This window comes from Globicephala melas, chromosome 21 (assembly GCF_963455315.2).
Source record: "Globicephala melas chromosome 21, mGloMel1.2, whole genome shotgun sequence".
NCBI classification, from domain to species: domain Eukaryota; kingdom Metazoa; phylum Chordata; class Mammalia; order Artiodactyla; family Delphinidae; genus Globicephala; species Globicephala melas.
Window position 1 is genome coordinate 34,425,645 of NC_083334.1, and position 17,731 is coordinate 34,443,375.

Here is a 17,731-nt window from a genome sequence, read left to right on the forward strand (position 1 = left end):
CTAAGAGTTTTATAGTGTCTGGTCTTACATTTAGGTCTTTAATCCATTTGGAGTTTATTTTTGTGTATGGTGTTAGGGAGTGTTCTAATTTCATTCTTGTACATGTAACTGTCCATTTTCCAAGCACCACTTATTGAAGAGGCTGTCTTTTCTCCATTGTGTGTTCTTGCCTCCTGTGTTGTAAATTAGTTGCCCATATGTGTGTGGGTTTATCTCTGGGCATTCTATCCTGTACCATTGATCTCTGTTTCTCTTTTTGTGCCAGTACCATACAGTCTTGATTACTGTAGCTTTGTGGTATAGTTTGAAGTTGGGGAGCCTGATTCCTCCAACTCCGTTTTTTTCCCAAGATTGCTTTGGCAATTCGGGGTCTTTTGTGTTTCCATACAAATTGCAAAACTTTTTGTTCTGATTCTGTGAAGAATGCCATTGGTAGTTTGAGAGAGATTGCATTGAATCTGTAGATTGCTTTGGGTTGTATAGTCATTTTCGCAATGTTGATTCTTCCAGTCCAAGAACATGGTATATTTCTCCATCTGTTTATGTCATCTTTGATTTCTTTCATCAGTGTTTTATAGTTTTCTGAATACAAGTCTTTTGCCTCCTTAGGCAGGTTTATTTCTAGGTATTTTATTCTTTTTGTTGCAGTGGTAAATGCAATGTTTCCTTAATTTCTCTTTCTGATTTTTCATTGTTGTTGTATAGCAATGCCAGGGACTTCTGTGTACTAATTTTGTATCCTGCAACCTTACTGAATTCATTTAGTAGTTCTAGTAGTTTTCTGGTGGCATCTTTAGGATTTTCTACGTATAGTATCGTGTCATTGGCAAACAGTGACAGTTTTACTTCTTTTCCAATTTGTATTCCTTTTATTTCTTTTTCTTCTTTGATTGCTGTGGCTAGGACTTCCAAAACTATGTTGAATAAGAGCGGCAAGAGTGGACCTCCTTGGCCTGTTCCTGATCTTAGTGGAAATGCTTTCAGTTTTTCACCATTGAATATGACGCTTGCTGTGGGTTTGTCATATATGGCCTTTATTATGTTGAGATAAGTTCCCTCTATGCCCATTTTCTGGAGAGTTTTTGTCATAAATGAGTGTTGAATTTTGTCAAAAGCTTTTTCTGCATCTATTGAGATGCTCATATGATTTTTACTCCTTAATTTGTTAATGTGGTGTATCACATTGATTGATTTGCTTATATTGAAGAATCCTTGTATCACTGGGATAAACCCCACTTGATCATTCTGTATGATCCCTTTAATGTGCTGTTGGATTCTGTTTGTAGTGTTTTGTTGAGGATTTTTGCATCTATGTTCATCAGTGATATTGGTCTATAATTTTCTTTTTTTGTGATATCTTTTTCTGGTTTTGGTATCAGGGTGATGGTGGCTTTGTAGAATGAATTTGGGAGTGTTTCTCCCTTTGCAGTTTTTTGAAAGGGTTTGAGAAGAATTGGGGTTAACTCTTCTGTAAATGTTTGATAGAATTCGCCTGTGAAGCCCTCTGGTCCTGGACTTTTGTTTGTTGGAAGACTTTTAATTACAGTTTGAATTTCATTACTTATGATAGGTCTGTTTATATTTTCTAATTCTTCCAGGTTCAGCATTGGAAAATTATACCTTTCCAAGAATTTGTCCATTTCTTCATGGTTGCCCATTTTATTGCCATATAGTTGTTTGTAGTAGTCTGATAATCCTTTGCATTTCTGCAGTGTCAGTTGTGATTTCTCCTTTTTCATTTCTAATTTTATTGATTTGCATCCCCTCCCTTTTTTTCTTGATCAGTCTGGCTAAGGGTTTATCAATTTTGCTTATCTTCTCAAAGAACCAGCTTTTAGTTTTATTGATCTTTGCTGTTGTTTTCTTCATTTCTATTTCATTCATTTCTACTCTGATCTTTATGATTTCTTTCCTTCTACTGACTTTGGGTTTTCTTTGTTCTTCTTTCTCTTGTTGTTTTAAGTATAGGGTTAGATTGTTTATTTGAGATTTTTCTTGTTTCTTGAGGTGAGATTGAATTGCTATAAACTGCCCTCTTAGAACTGTTTTTTGCTGCGTCCCATGGGTTTTCGGTTGTGTTTTCATTGTCATTTGTTTCTTTGTATTTTTTAATTTCTTCTTTGATTTCTTCAGTGATCTCTTGGTTATTTAGTAGTGCACTGTTTAGCCTCCATGTATTTGTGTTTTTTACAGTTTTTTTCCTGTAAGTGGTTTCCAATCTCATAGTGTTGTGGTCAGAAAAGGTGCTTGATATGATTTCAATTTCTTAAATTTAGTGAGTCTTGATTTTTGACCCAAGATGTGATCCATCCTGGAGAATGTTCCATGTGCACTCGAGAAGAAAGTGTATTCTGCCACTTTTGGGTGGAATGTTCTATAAATATCAATTAAATCTATCTGGTCTATTGTGTCATTTAAAGCTTGTGTTTCCTTATTTATTTTCTGTTTGGATGATTTTTCCATTGGTGTAAGTGAGGTGATAAAGTCCCCTACTATTAGTGTGTTACTGTTGATTTCCCCTTTCATGGTTGTTAGCATTTGCCTTATGTATTGGGGTGCTCCTGTGTTGGGTGCATAAACATTTTTAATTGTCACATCTTCTTCTTGGACTGATCATTTGATCATTATGTAGTGTCCCTCCTTATGTCTTGTAAGAGTCTTTATTTTAAAATCTATTTTATCTGATACAAGTATTGCTGCTCCAGCTTTCTTTTGATTTCCATTTGCATGGAATATCTTTTTCTATCCCTTCACTTTCAGTCTGTATGTGTCACTTTCAGGTCTGAAGTGGGTCTCTTGTACACAGCATATATTTGGGTCTTGTTTTTGTATCCATTCAACAAGTCTGTGTCTTTCGATTGGGGCATTTAATCCATTTATGGTCAAGGTTGTTATTGATATGCAGGTTCCTATTACCATTTTCTTAATTGTTTTCGGTTTGTTTTTGCAGGTCTTTTTCTTCTCTCATGTTTCCCGCCTAGAGAAGTTTCTTTAGTATTTGTTGTAAAGCTGGTTTGGTGGTGCTGATTTCTCTTAGCTTTTGCTTGTCTGAAAAGCTTTTGACTTCTCTGTGTAATCTGAAAGAGATCTTTGCTGGGTAGAGTAATCTTGGTTGTGAGTTTTTCTCTTTCATCACTTTAAGTATATCCTGCTGCCTTCTGGCCTGCAGAGTTTCCACTGAAAAATCATCTGATGACCTTATAGGGATTCCTTTGTGTGTTATTTTTTTGTTTTTCCCTTGCTGCTTTTAATGTTTTTTCTTTGAATTTTGTTAGTTTGATTAATATGTGTCTTGGTGTGTTTTTCCTAGGGTTTATCCTGTATGGGACTCTGTGCTTACTGGACTTGGGTGACTATTTCCTTTCCCGCGTTAGGGAAGTTTTCGACTATAATCTCTTCAAATATTTTCTCAGACCCTTTCTTTTTCTCCTCTTCTTCTGGGACCCCTATAATTCGAATGTTGGTGTGTTTAGTGTTGTCCCAGGGGTCTCTGAGGTTGTCTTCAATTCTTCTTTCTTTATTCTGCTCCTTGGCACTTATTTCCACCATTTTGTCTTCCAGCTCACTTATTTCTTCTTCTGCCTCAGTTATTCTGTTATTGATTCCTTCTAATGTAGTTTTCACTTCAGTTATTGTGTTGTTCATCTCTGTTTGTTTTTTGTTTAGTTCTTCTAAAATGTTAAACATTTCTTGTATTTTCTCAATCCGTGCCTCCATTCTATTTCTGAGATTCTGGATCATTTTTACTATCATCACTCTGAATTCTTTTTCAGGTAGATTGCCTATTTCCTCTTCATTTATTTGGTCTTGTAGGTTTTTATCTTGCTCCTTCATCTGTTACACATTTTTTTGCCATCTCATTTTTTTTTCCTTTTTTTTTTTTTTTTTTAAATGAATGGTATTGCATTCCTATCTTACTGGTTGCTTGGCCTGAGGCTTCCAACGCTGGAGTTTGTAAGCTATTGGTAGAACTTGGTCTGGGTGCTAAGATGAGGATCTCCTGGAGACCTCACTCCGATGAATATTCCCTGCGGTCTGAGGTTCTCTGTTACTCCAGTGGTTCAGACTTGGAGCTCCCACTGCAGGAGCTTCGGCCCAGGCCCAGCTCATGAACCAAGATCCCGCAAGCCGCGTGGGGTGGCAAAAGAGAGAACAATAACAAAGTAGAAGATAAAATTAGACTAGGAAACTAACAGATATATTGAAAAGAATATAAAATTAAAAATATAGATGAATCAACAACTGGAAGGTACGTCAGTACCACAATAGTAAAAAAGAGGGGGAGGGAAAAGAAGAAAAAATGGGAAAAGGCCTTGGCTGTGGAGGGTGGTGCCTAAGCAAGGGCAAGGTTTGGGTGGTGGGCGGGGCCTATGCTCAGGACCCACAGGGCTGGAAAAGGCCCTGGGGGCTGTGGGGGGGTGGGGCTTAGGCTCAAGGAACAGAAAGGGCCCAGGCATGCCCCCCACCCCTGGTCTCAGAGGGCAGGGGACCCCACCTGGGAGCCCAGCAGGCCTCCTGGGCTCGAGTCGGGAGGGCAAACGCCCTCCTCTCCTGCTCCTCCTCTCCTGGATGGTTCCTCCCGCCTGCCTCTTCTGATCTCCCCAGCCTCCCTCCTGTGCCCCCAGGGACCCATGCGGCCTGAAGGGGCTTTGGAGGCCAGGGGATCAGCCTGGGAGCTCAGCCGGCTCTCTGGCCCGACTGGGCCAGAAGATCGCCCTCCACTCCTCTCCCACTCCTCCTGGAGGGTCCCTCCCCCCTGCCTCTCCTGATCTTCCCAGCCTCAGGGGTGCCGATCCTGTCTGGCCTCCACTTCTCCCCCCCTCAGTCCCCCCTACCTCCTACTGGTTCACTTGGGGGTTCCTCCCGTCTCCTTGGTCGTCACAGTCCCCCCCAGTGGCTGGCAGGTGCCCTAGTTGTGGGGAGACTCCAACGCTGTGTCTTCCCACGCTGCCATCTTGGCTCTGCCTCCCTGTGCAGTGTATTTTAATCACATTATTAAAGGAGATGATCAGCTTCAGACCATCTACTGATTAGTTTACAAGGGAGTGGAATGCAGTTGCCCCTTTATTTTCTTTTGTCAGGGTGGAGAGTGATATGGTGTTATCAGAAATTTTTAATGCCATATCAAGGCAGTGAAGCAACATAGCCAAAAGCTGTTTCTCATGAAGTTGTAAACTCAGAATTCCAATGACACTTGAAGAGTATCTCAGGAAAACAAGTTAGTCTATCTGCAAATGATTCACTCTTCCTTTCCTGCCCACTGGAATTGGGATTCATTGATCCCACTTTGCACAAAGAAGCTTCTGTGCAGAGTGAACATGTAAATGTTTTTGCATCATTTTTTTTCTCCTTAGTTTTCATGCTCAGTATTTAGAAATAGTTGCTTTGCAAATGATTCATTTCAAATTTTTATAATGTGGTTGTATTAAAGTTGATAGTATTGCAGGTATTACATGCTTATTTGAGAGCTGGCCCAGAAAAGCTGCAGCCTAGTATAGAAAAACAAAACAACCCCAAAAAGCAAAAAAGTGAAAACCCCCGTCTTCTGGATCATGCCCAGAGGAGCCTGAACCTGTAGAAGGGTGATGAGTCCAATTGTTTCCTGGAAATTAGTGCTACTAAGGCACGTTCAGCCTGTCTCATTCCGTTGGTGAGCTTGGTCGGTCTCTGTACACTGCCTCGCACACGGGTGCCCTCTTCTGGAACACCGAAGGCAGGACTGAGAAAACTGAGTGAGGTGAAAGGTTCCCTGAGGAGGCAGACCTTCTAGGTGATGCTTACTAAAATTCATCATTGGTAAAGACTGAATTTTGGCCTCTGTGCTGAGTTTTGATTATAAGGTTTTGTTTATGGTTCTCTTATAAGGGCCCTGAAATCATTTGTAGGTAAGATGCAGTCCCATCTAGAGAAATCTATTCTATATAAACATCAAAAATGTGTTCATTTGAGGCAGTTTTCTTTAGAAAAATCAAGTATTCATTCATACTGAGAGCTAACATTTGTATATGATTACTAATAGCAGTTTACGTTTAATAAAATGCTGATCTCGCCTGATCATCCAAATAACCAAGTAGTAATCTTAGTGGTGCAAGGGGTGGTGTAGTGATGAAAATGGGTCTGGTGATGGCAGCTGACATTTATTGTTTACTGTGTGCCAGACTCTTCCCTAAGCATTTACACAGATCTTCTCATTTAATCTTCATAGCACTTCGTTCTTTCCATTCTGTAGATGAACAAACTGAGGCTCACGGAGAATAATGAACTTACCCACAACTGGTGGCTGATGGAACCCATGTTTGAACTTGGCAGTCTAACTGGAGCTTTTCAACAGATACTCGCTTTTAGCATCTTCTAAATTTATAGTTGTTCCTTACTGGCAAACTGAGTGCTTGCCTGGAGAATCTCATTAATAAATTAAGGGGACCTCCTAATTCTTTCACTGTAATGGAGTTTTATTCAGATGAATACTCTGCTAGACATGTTTTTAGGGTGGCACATTTCAGAGTTCCTTGGTCATATAGACTCTCACCCTGTGAGGGCACCCATCAGTGTGTGGGCAAGTGCTGTGCCTGTACTGAGTTCCCACAGGTAGCTCTGCCTGGTTATACTGTGGGCACTTTATACTTATCATGTCTTCAAGTCTTTGAATCAAACTCAGGGTTTTTCTCCTCTGTCTCCTGTTTTTCCCCATATGCTTGCACACTCTCTGCTCTCTCTTTCTCTAGCTCCCTTCCTCTCTTCTTATCCCTCTCACCCCCTCCCTCTCCCTCCTCTCCCACCCCCTCTCTCCCTCCCCCTCCCTCCCTCCCCCTCCCCCTGGTATATATTCCTTCTTCTTCCTGAGGTAAGAAGAGTGCTGAGGCCTGTGTCAGGCCAACACTCTGCCTGAGACAATCTCTAGAAAGCACTACTCCCAGGCTTAACCAGTATTAGATACTATTAGGTAAATGGCACCACTGGAGGTGCTGTAGCTGTTCTGAATAACCTCATTTACGTTTCCCTCAAGATTAGGTGTAGAAAACTGCTAGAGCTCATCAATGAATTCGGTAAAGTTGCAGGATACAAAATTAATACACAGAAACCTGTTGCATTTCTATACATTAACAATGAAAAATCAGAAAGAGAAATTAAGGAAACAATCCCATTTACCTTTGCATCAAAAAGAATAAAATACCTAGGAATAAACCTACCTAAGGAGGAAAAAGACCTGTACTCTGAAAACTATAAGACACTGATGAAAGAAATCAAAGATGATACAAACAGATGGAAAGATATACTGTGTTCTTGGATCGGAAGAATCAATATTGTCAAAATGACTATATTACCCAAGGCAATCTAAAGATTCAGTGCAATCCCTACAAATTACCAATGGCATTTTTCACAGAACTAGAGCAAAAAATTTAAAAATTTGTATGGAAACACAAAAGACCTCAAATAACCAAAGCAATCTTGAGAAAGAAAAAAAGAGCTGGAAGAATCAGGGTCTCTGACTTCAGACTATACTACATAGTAATCAAGACAGTATGGTACTGGCACAAAAACAGAAACATAGATCAATGGAACAGATTAGAGAGCTCAGAAATAAACCCACACATCTATGGTCAATTAATCTATGACAAAGGAGGCAAGAATATACAACGGAGAAAAGACAGTCTCTTCAATAAGTGGTGCTGGGAAAACTGGACAGCTACATGTAAAAGAAGGAAATTAGAACACTTTCTAACACCATATACAACGATAAACTCAAAATGGATTAAAGATCTAAATGTAAGACTTGATGCTATAAAACTCCTAGTGGAAAAAGTACACAGAACACTCTTTGACGTAAATTGCAGCAATATATCTTTTTGGATCCATCTCCTAGAGTAACGGAAATAAAAACAAAAGTAAACAAATGGGACCTAATTAAACTTAGAAGCTTTTGCACAGCAAAGGAAACCATAAACAAAACAAAAAAAACAACCTATGGAATGGGAGAAAATATTTGCAAACAATGTGACCAACAAGGGCTTAATCTCCAGAATATACAAGCAGCTCATGCAGCTCAATATCAAAAAACCAACAACCCAATACAAAAATGGGCAGAAGATCTAAGTAGACGTTTCTCCCAAGAAGACATACAGATGGCCCAGAGGCACATAAAAAGGTGCTCAACATTGCTAATTATTAGAGAAATGCAAATCAAAACTGCAGTGATGTATCACTCCACACTGATCAGAATGGCCATCATCAAAAAGTCTACAAATAATGCTGAAGAGGGTGTGGAGAGAAAGGAACCCTCTTACATTGTTGGTGGGAGTGTAAATTGGTACAGCCACTATGGAGAACAGTATGGAGGTTCCTTAAAAAACTATAAATAGAACTACCATATCCTGCAGTCCACTCAGGGACATATATCCAGAGAAAACCATAATTCAAAAAGCCACGTGCACCCCAGTGTTCATTGCAGCACTGTTTACAATAGCCAAGACATGGAAGCAACCTAAATGCCCATCCACAGAGCAGTGGATAAAGAAGATGTGGTTTATATAAACAATGGAATATTACTCAGTCATAAGAAAGAATGAAATAATACCATTTGCACCAACATGGATGGACCTAGAGATTATCATACTAAGTAAAGTAAGCCAAACAAAGACAAGTATTGTATGGTATCGCTTATATGTGGGATATTAAAAAAAAAGTGGTACAAATGAACTTAATATACAAAACAGAAATAGACTCACAGCCGTAGAAAGCAAACTCAGGGTTACCAAAGGGGAAGAGGTGGAGAGGGATAAATTAGGAGTTTGGGGTTAACATATACATACTACTATATATAAAAAAGATAACCAAGAAGGACCTACTGTATAGCACAAGGAACTATACTCAATATTTTGTAATAACCTATAAGGGAAAAGAATCTGAAAAAGGATAGTTATATACGTATGTATTACTGAATCACTTTGTCATACACCTGAAACTAATACAACTATGCTTCAATGAAAAATAAAATAAAATAATTTTTAAAAAGTTTTGATAAAAGGAATATGTTTTTAAAAGATTAGATTAGGTGCTACCTCTACTCTGCCTGAGACATAAAGGCCATAGATAATGGTGGCCAAGAAGATTTCCTTTCCTTTCTTAGAGGCGATTTATGCTTCTGGGTTTTAAGTGCATCTCACTTACGGTGTTGTACTTAGAGCTCTTCTTGACTGACTTCATTCTGGCTTCCCTGGGTCTGCTGGTTTCAGGCCTCTGTGACTGCATCCTCAGCTTGCAGAATGGCAGCCGGGTCATAGTGCTCCCTTCCAGTCCTTTTATTCCACTTGTGACTGGAGTTGTTTCCTCGCCCTCTTTGGGATTCTTCTGACTTGCCTCTGACTAGCTTATGTATGAAATTGAACTAGGTGACTGTGGTTGTTTTCTAAATGCAGGGCATGCACCTTAGCCTAGTTTATTTTTTTATCCTAGTTTTATTACCACAATTAAATAAAAATTTAAAGACATTTAAAAAATTTAAATTCAAAGAAAATATGGACTAAGACAGTGTATCTGGTACCCTCTGCTGATGTCAGTCTCCTTAGAACTTTTCAGGATCGGTTATACTGAACTAGAAAGTTAGTGCCCCATGTCATTGCTGGCAGAACGCAGAAGACCTCAAAGGAAGTGGAAACAGCTGCTTGCTCAGTTCTGCGTTCTTTCAACAGATGGCTGTTGAATAACCTCAGCCTACTCTTCTGATGTGGATACAAAGTGAAGTTTAAGATAGTGGTAGGTGAGAGAGGTGGGACTTTAAAAAAGCAGAGCTGTAATATCCAGGTGCTCTGAGAATGCAGCCGGGGGGGTTGGAGTACGAGTCTTAGAAAAGCTGTTATTTCACTTGGGTTCTTGTAGGATCATTGAGTTTGCAGAATTTTTGGGAACCCCAGGATTTTAGGGTGGGGGTGACAGGAGCAGCAAAGGGAAGGACGTGGGAAAGGGGTGTAAGAGCACAGCTTACATCTCTGTGCAGCCCAAGCATGAAGACGATGGAGGTGACCAGTCTAAACGGGCAGTTGGGGTTGGCTTGTGAAGGGCCTTAACGACATGCGGCAGAGCATGGGCTTTTACCTTGTGTAGGATATTTGTGAAGGAGACGTTTTATCACATCCATGGTGGCAGTATGCAGGCTGGGAAGGAAGGGTGAAAATACAGAGAAAAGAGGGTTTTCCTTTTGTATTTGAAGGACATTAGGGAAGAATCAGCAGATCGTAGTCAATTGAGAGAAGATCTTGATAAGACAATAGAAAAATAGTAGGAATAAAAATTAAATCACAGAAGCAAGTTAAAACAAACCCAGAAGGAGTCTGATCGAGAACAAGCATTCGGGAGATAGGGTTACCAGATAAAGTCAGGATGCCCAGTTAAATTTGAATTTTAGATAAATAGTGAATAATTTTTTTAGTGTCAGTATGCCCCATGCAATTTTTGAGACATACTTTCACTAAAAACTGTTTTTTGTTTATTTGAAATTCTGATTTAACTGGGTATCCTATTAATTTTTTTTGGAAAACGCAGTAATCAGTATGATAAAAAGGTTATGAAAAGACTTGGTGGTCAGACTCAGTGATCTGATCCTTCTTTTGATGATATTGATGATAGAGTGTAACCACATATGTTTGGAGGTGTAAGGTATAGGCCTTAGTGAAGCATTTATATATATCACAGGGAGAAGCTTTTGGGAAGTCTCTTCTATATTTAAGTGACTGGTAAGGATTTCACCTTAGGAGATTTAAGTTACTTGATCAAGAAGAAAAGCGGAACTGTAGAAAAGAAGGGAAAATTCAAACTATTGGAAGCATCTAACACTCAGCAGACTAGATGGACAATGTCTTGTGTATTCCAGGAAACAAAACGGGGGTGTCCCTCCTGCTGAGAGGGGTCATCCAGTTTGCTTTATCAAGTGTGAACAAGGCAGGGCTGCCATTGTTGTGTATGCTCTTGGTATACAGTGGACCCTGTGTTCTGGCTTCTGTTTTTATTAGTACTGTAAAAACATACAGAAACCCCAAGAGTAAACACTTGCGAGAGTGTGAGGTCATAGTCAAATGACCTCACAGGGAGCCAGGTCCTTGGAAGCCCTAGTGGACCAGCAGACAGTGGAGATGGGGGATGAAGAGTCCTGGGAAGGGGCTTGTGAGAGGAAGCATGGCCCAGGCGCACCCTTTGCTCCAAGATATGGGTTCTTGGTGTCTGTCGTACTGCTGGTGAGTTGGTATTGCCATCATACCGCCAGGCTTTCTGACTTAAAAGGGGCAATCTCTGTTCTTGTTCATGTTCTTTCATAAATTGTGAATGGGGCAGAATGAAGCCATCTAGGAATGGAAGTATTTATCTTCATTTTATTCCTTATTTTCCTTTTTACTGAAGGTTTTCTCAAGACGATCCAGAGAAGTCTGATCCATACACATTTTTAAATTACCTCCTTCTGGTGAATGTGAGGAAAATGAGGTGAAATAGACTGGGCAGGATAGGAGAAAGAGGCAGCAAACATGCGGAATGAGAAACATAAGGAATAGGAATCAATACCGCATTTAAAAAATACAATGTCGTTAGGGTAAGTCTGTTGTATTTGAACAACATCTTTGCAGTACTATGTATGTGGTACAATTACTTTTTTTTATGGAGTGATTAAATACATGCCGTGAATTTGCCCTGAGAAGTGAACAATGCTAAGTAGCAGTTTAATTGAGAAGAAAATCCTTTCTTTGACATTGTTTTTTCTACACAATAGCTAATATGCAGAGTAAGAGAATGCGCGGGAGCACAACTCCAGGGATTTTCTTTTCATAATTATAAAAACTACTTGACTGTAACTCAACTAGTTCTTAGAGTAAATATTTTACATTTTCACCACTTATTTAGGAAAACACAAAAGTGTGAGCTGACCTTTAAAAGAAGTGTCCTCTATGAATTTACTTACAGGTTTGCTGTATATAAAAATTAAATATTCAGTTTTCTGATAGCGTAAATTTCACAAAACTGGCTGGTAATGTGAACTTTATAAAGTAAAGTTTAAGATGAAAAACATTTAAATGTATTTACGTGAAGAATTCATCATAATGAAGCAATTTATTTTAATTGGTGGGTATTTCTTTTGGAAAATTGTTTAAGGTGGCTGATTGCTTAGGGAGGCTTACCAAACATCTTGGTTTGCCTGCGTCAGTTCCGGTTTGTGTCTGTTGTCTTGGTGTTGACTATGGTTTAGCATTTGACTTTGACTTTAAAAAAATTAAGTATTATCATTAATAGTTGCAGTAGAATAAGTCAGCATGGGTTTGTAACCCTCCACTTTGTACTTCCCGCTTCTCCACAGTCTCATCTGGAATGCGTGAGTTGACATGTGCATTGAACAGAAATTTCACATAGTTGAGTCTAAAAGACTATGTGGGATACTCTCTCTCCCTTTTCCCTCCCCTTAAAGCTCCTTTCAGAGATAGCTTGTGCAGTGCTTGCTGATAAGTGAGCTTGGAGAGGGGCTGCTAGAGTCTGGCAGTGGTTGGGGACTCCGGGGACTCTGCAGCCCCCAGGCGCTCCTTGGTGCACCAGCTGGTTGTGCAGTAGCCCAGCTGCACTGAGTGATAGTGAAGCTGCCAGGCTACCACTTAGTTGGTGGATCAGTGGGAAATGGGAAATTGTAAGTTAGGTAGAACAAGTGACAAAATAGAGATTAAGCAGTTCTGTTTAAAAATGTCTTCACTTTGCTGTAATGATTTTTATAAGTTTACAACTATTTTTTTTATTGGTAATGCTTTTTTTTTTTTTTTTACCTTGTAACAATTATAACTACATATTTAATGATTTTATCATCCCTGTTTCCTTTTCAGAGTGTCCTCGTTTAGACAATAAATTGTTCTCTACTTACAATTCAGGCCAAGTTAAAGAGCTATGGGATAGGGCAAGGGCCTGCAGACTAGGATTCAGTGTAGCCTGGAATGGCTTTTACATTTTTAAAGGTTGTGAAAAAACAACAAAAACAAAGAAGCATGTGTGACCAGGGTCCTTATGTGGCCTGCAAGTCTGAAATATTTACTCTCTGGTTCATTGCAGAAAAATTCTATGTCTGCTTTACAGTCTACAGTAAGTGTGTTGGAAGACTACTTAAGCACAAGTAGTTTACCATGAACATAGCTTTGTTCTGTTAGAAGTCCAAAGGAAGGTCTGGAAATCACAGTGTTATTGGTTTTAGTGTTACAGATGCATGCTGCAGCACCTGGCTAGAGCAGAGGTTCTCACAGTGTGGTTGTGCGGCTTCCTGAGACCCTTTCAATGGGTTTGTGAGGTCAAAATTATTTTTTTAATAACAGTGCAGCATTGTTTTCCTTTTTCACTGTGTTGATACACACTGATGGTACAAAAGCAATGGTGGGGGCCTTAGCACAAATCAAGGTAGTAGCACCAAACTGTTCTAGTTGTTACATTCTTCATTGCCATGCATTCAAAATAAAAATAAAGGGCAGTTTCACCTAAAGATGTCCTTGATAAAGCAGTACCAATTAATTGCTTTTCAACACTTGGGTACCTGCCTTTTTAATTTCACATGCAATGAAATGGAAAATATGCATGAAGCGCTGTCTAGGAACAGCACTCATGTAGTTTGAGTTGTGAGCTATAAACTAGTTGCTTTTTTCATGGAAATGCCATTTTCCTTCAAAGTCTGACAAACTGTGGTTTTGGCAAACATTTTCTTGAAAATAGAGTTACTTAATTACTTTAAGGAAAACAACCATCAATTTTTGTTGCCAATGGTAATACTTAAGTTTCAATCAAAATTAGAATTTTGGAAAACTTGTATCTACCACCAAAAGTTTGGCAGCTTCCCAGTACTTAAAGACTTTTCTGAGGATATTAGTGGTGACATTAATAAATGTTATTTTTTAAAATAATAAAATGTGTCAACAAATATTTTGCAAGTGACCAGTTCATGTGGCAGAATCATGCCTGGGTAAGATGCATTCAAAGTGTGAGACTTTTTTTTTTTTTAATTAATTAATTAATTTATTTATTTATTTTTGGCTGTGGTGGGTCTTCATTGCTGCACGCAGGCTCTCTCTAGTTGCGGCGAGTGGGGGCCACTCTTCATCGCGGTGCGCGGGCCTCTCACTGTCGCGGCCTCTCTTGTTGTGGAGCACAAGCTCCAGATGTGCAGGCTCAGTAGTTGTGGCTCACGGGCCCAGTTGCTCTGCAGCATGTGGGATCCTCCCAGACCAGGGCTCGAACCCGTGTCCCCTGCATTGGCAGGCAGACTCTCAACCGCTGTGCCACCAGGGAAGCCCATGTGAGACGTTTTTAATATGAGTACAAAAAGTTCATTGATACAAGTTTAGATTCTATATTGCAGCTAACTTTTAAGAGACTACCACTTGTTTTATTTTGGCATCATCATATGAAAAAAGAATATCCACAATTAAGGATATTAAAATGCTCCCTATTTTTCTAACTAAATATTTCTGTGAGGCCAGATTTTCTTAATGCTTTCAACCAAAATGATGTATTATTACTGAGTGAATGTAGAAATGGCTGTGAGAATCCAGCTGTCTTCTAGTGTGCCAGGCATTAAAGAAATTTGTAAAAGATGTAAATCACTGTTGCTTGTCTCATTAAATATTATGTTATTGTTTTGGAAAATATAGTTCTTTTTAATAAAAATGTATTATTTATACTCATGAAATGGATTTATTATTTTTAAATGAATATTTAAATTTTTCTGTTTTAATTACTCATGCAGTGAATATCACTAGATATAACCTACATACATAGAGGTCTTTGGAGTTCTCTATACTTTCAAGAATATAAACGTCCTGAGACCAAAAGGTTTGAGAACTGCTCATCTAGGGTTTAAGTAATCACTTCTCTAGTATGTTAAAATATAGCAACTGAAAATATTTTTATGAATAATTAAGCATAAGATGCTATCATTTAAAATAGTTTTTTCATTTGTTCTACAATATTGTGATAATTTCATTAGCTACTTTCCTTTTTGCCACACAAGAACAATCTTTTCTGTTCTTTTGTTTCCTTCTTTATCAATTCTCACAGCAATGCTGGGATGAAAACAACACTGCTAGAGGCTCATTCTGAAATGGGGAGTACTGAAATTCTGGAAAAGGAAACCTCAGGAAGTCTCAGTAATGGTACCAGCAGCAACGTAGAAGCAGCCAAAAGGTTGGCCAAACGTCTTTATCAACTAGACAGATTCAAAAGATCGGATGTGGCAAAGCACCTAGGCAAGAAGTATGTCCCATTCCAAGGATGGTGTCTGAGTGTATCCTTGTAGGGGTATGTGTGTGTTCTGATGGCTTCAATTTTAATAACCAAGTCTATTCTGTTTTCTTATAGCAATGAATTTAGCAAACTAGTTGCAGAAGAATATTTGAAGTTTTTTGATTTTACAGGAATGACACTGGATCAGTCTCTCAGGTATGATTAAACATCACTTCTGTTCTTCTTTGCTTCTAAATAATTAATTCTGAGAAGAGAAAATAATGTCCTGAAGCTAAAATCTGATTTTTATTTTTTTAAACCCACAGTTACTTTGTGATCTTAGCTCAAATTGTATTATAGATATTAAACATGGTGGAAAGTGGGAAAAATATATTGTTTTTATGAAATCACACATGAATTCATATCCTGCACCAAATAGATGACCTAGTAAAGAATGGTGGCAAAGTAAGTCTTGGAGAAATGGAATCTGTGGGAATCTGGTTTTTGAATGCCTTAAAAAGGCACAGTTTACAGACTGTAGAATTAGATTTTCCCTAATCATTTTTTACAATAGCCAAATAGCCCTTTAAGACAGTACTTTGGAATTAACTAATGAATGGGATAAAAATGAATATCAACATAATAATCAGCAGAAAGTATCTGTAAAACTGTTTCAGACAGTAGCACTTTTTGCTGATCTGTTCAAGTGAAGGTGTTGGAAACACACTGACCCTCATGTCTCACACGATACCATAGTATAAATTTCTAAGTGCAGCTGAAGGTAAAACCCAGTAAGCATTTAATCTTATAAACTTTATAACGTGTCACAGCCTGGAGGAATTCTGAGATCATCTTGTGTAATGCTCTAGTGTTACAAATCAGGAAACTGAGGCCTGGGAGGTGAAGGGAGGATGTTCCGTTAGAATGCACAGCAGTGAGTTAGTCTCTGGCTCTTTGCGTGAATCAAGGGTACTCATAGATTTGTCAATGAAAACAGGTAAGGGTGGGGGAGGGATCTGTATTTTTGCTTTACTCTCTCATATGGTTTATAAAAAAAAGTTAAGAAAAATTAAAGTTAGATCAACATAATTTAGATTAACTACAGATAAGGAAGACAGCAACACTTTCATCATTGAAATATGTTTTATTGTATGTTTCTTTCAAAAGTAAGATTTCTTAGGGCATTTTAAATGATTTTTTCCTTCCCATCTCATGTTTAGGTAAATGCATCTACTTTGTCAAGTGAGGGTCCTGGATACATCTATAATAGACAGTACTCTCAGTGACTCTGATCTAGATTGGTATTCCTAATTTAAGAAATAAATTAGGGTTTTATTTTCCAATTTCTTCCTCATGTAGCAAGTTAATAATATATGGTGGTGATAATAGGCAAAATAAAATTAACAGAAATCTACTGTGCTAATGGAAAACTGATGAATTCCTAAAAGTGCTAACAAAAGTTCAAGATGAAAAAAAAAATAACATGGGACTGAGTGAACTGATGAGGATCATTATAATTTTTGCAACTTTCTGTTTGAATAATAATAAAAAAGAAATCTACTGTGCATAAGACAATATAATTGTAATTTTAATAGTGGGTCAGTGGTGATTACAGTCAAGTAACAAAATGACAAAAACCTGTGATCTTTGTCAAGCTTTAAAACATAGTCTACAGGGGACTTCCCTGGCGGTTCAGTGGTTAAGACTCCGCACTGCCAGTGCAGGGGGCGTGGGTTTGATCCCTGGTTGGGGAACTAAGATCCACATGCCGCGTGGCATGGCCAAAAAATTAAAAAAAAAAAAAAAGTTTAAAACATAGCCTACATGGTTATGCATCCAGACTTGTGTTCTTTAGTTTTTATCTGACTGATCTTTTAAAATGGCTACTTGACACTTAACATATGTGGAAATCATCCACCTTCCCAAGGCTTTTTTTGATGTATTGGCCACCATGTTATTGCTCTGTCATCTTTTATATTGACAGTTCCTATAATATAAACATCAATATAAATTTATATTGAATGGCCATCTAGTAAGTGGTTTTTTAAAAATATAGAATATCTTACTTTGTATTGTTAATTTCTTATGTTTAAATGAATTAACTTTTAACTATCAAACATAGAGAGTATGGTAACATTTTCTAAAAATTCACCTTTTCCCCCTTAATTCTTTTTTAGGTATTTCTTTAAAGCATTTTCTCTTGTGGGAGAAACCCAAGAACGAGAGAGAATTTTAGTACACTTCTCCAATAGATATTTTTATTGTAACCCAGATACCATTGCTTCACAAGGTAATCTGATGGAAATGCTTGAATTTCTTTCTTATAACAAGGGCTATTTTCCTCAATGTGTGAAGGTTACATTTTATTATGGAAAATATGGAAACTTATGCAGAAGAAAATGAAAATCACCTAGTTATCTCTAATTACCTAGAGATAACTGTTACTAACAGTTTGATTTACTTCCTTCTAGTCTATTTGTACAATATTTTATGTCAAATTGGAATC

General features: G+C 38.3%; 1 protein-coding gene across 8 annotated transcripts in view; it reads left to right on the top strand.

The window, feature by feature from the left end:
* PSD3 (pleckstrin and Sec7 domain containing 3) overlaps positions 1 to 17,731 on the top strand; it is a 499,749-nt gene that overhangs the window by 179,410 nt on the left and 302,608 nt on the right. For all 8 annotated transcript variants that reach the window (XM_060291626.2, XM_060291630.1, XM_030834855.2 and 5 more), the window contains exons 4-6: positions 15,061 to 15,255; positions 15,361 to 15,441; positions 17,403 to 17,515. In XM_060291626.2, the coding sequence (XP_060147609.1) occupies positions 15,061 to 15,255; positions 15,361 to 15,441; positions 17,403 to 17,515 (389 nt within the window). The remainder of the gene's footprint in view (positions 1 to 15,060; positions 15,256 to 15,360; positions 15,442 to 17,402; positions 17,516 to 17,731) is intronic.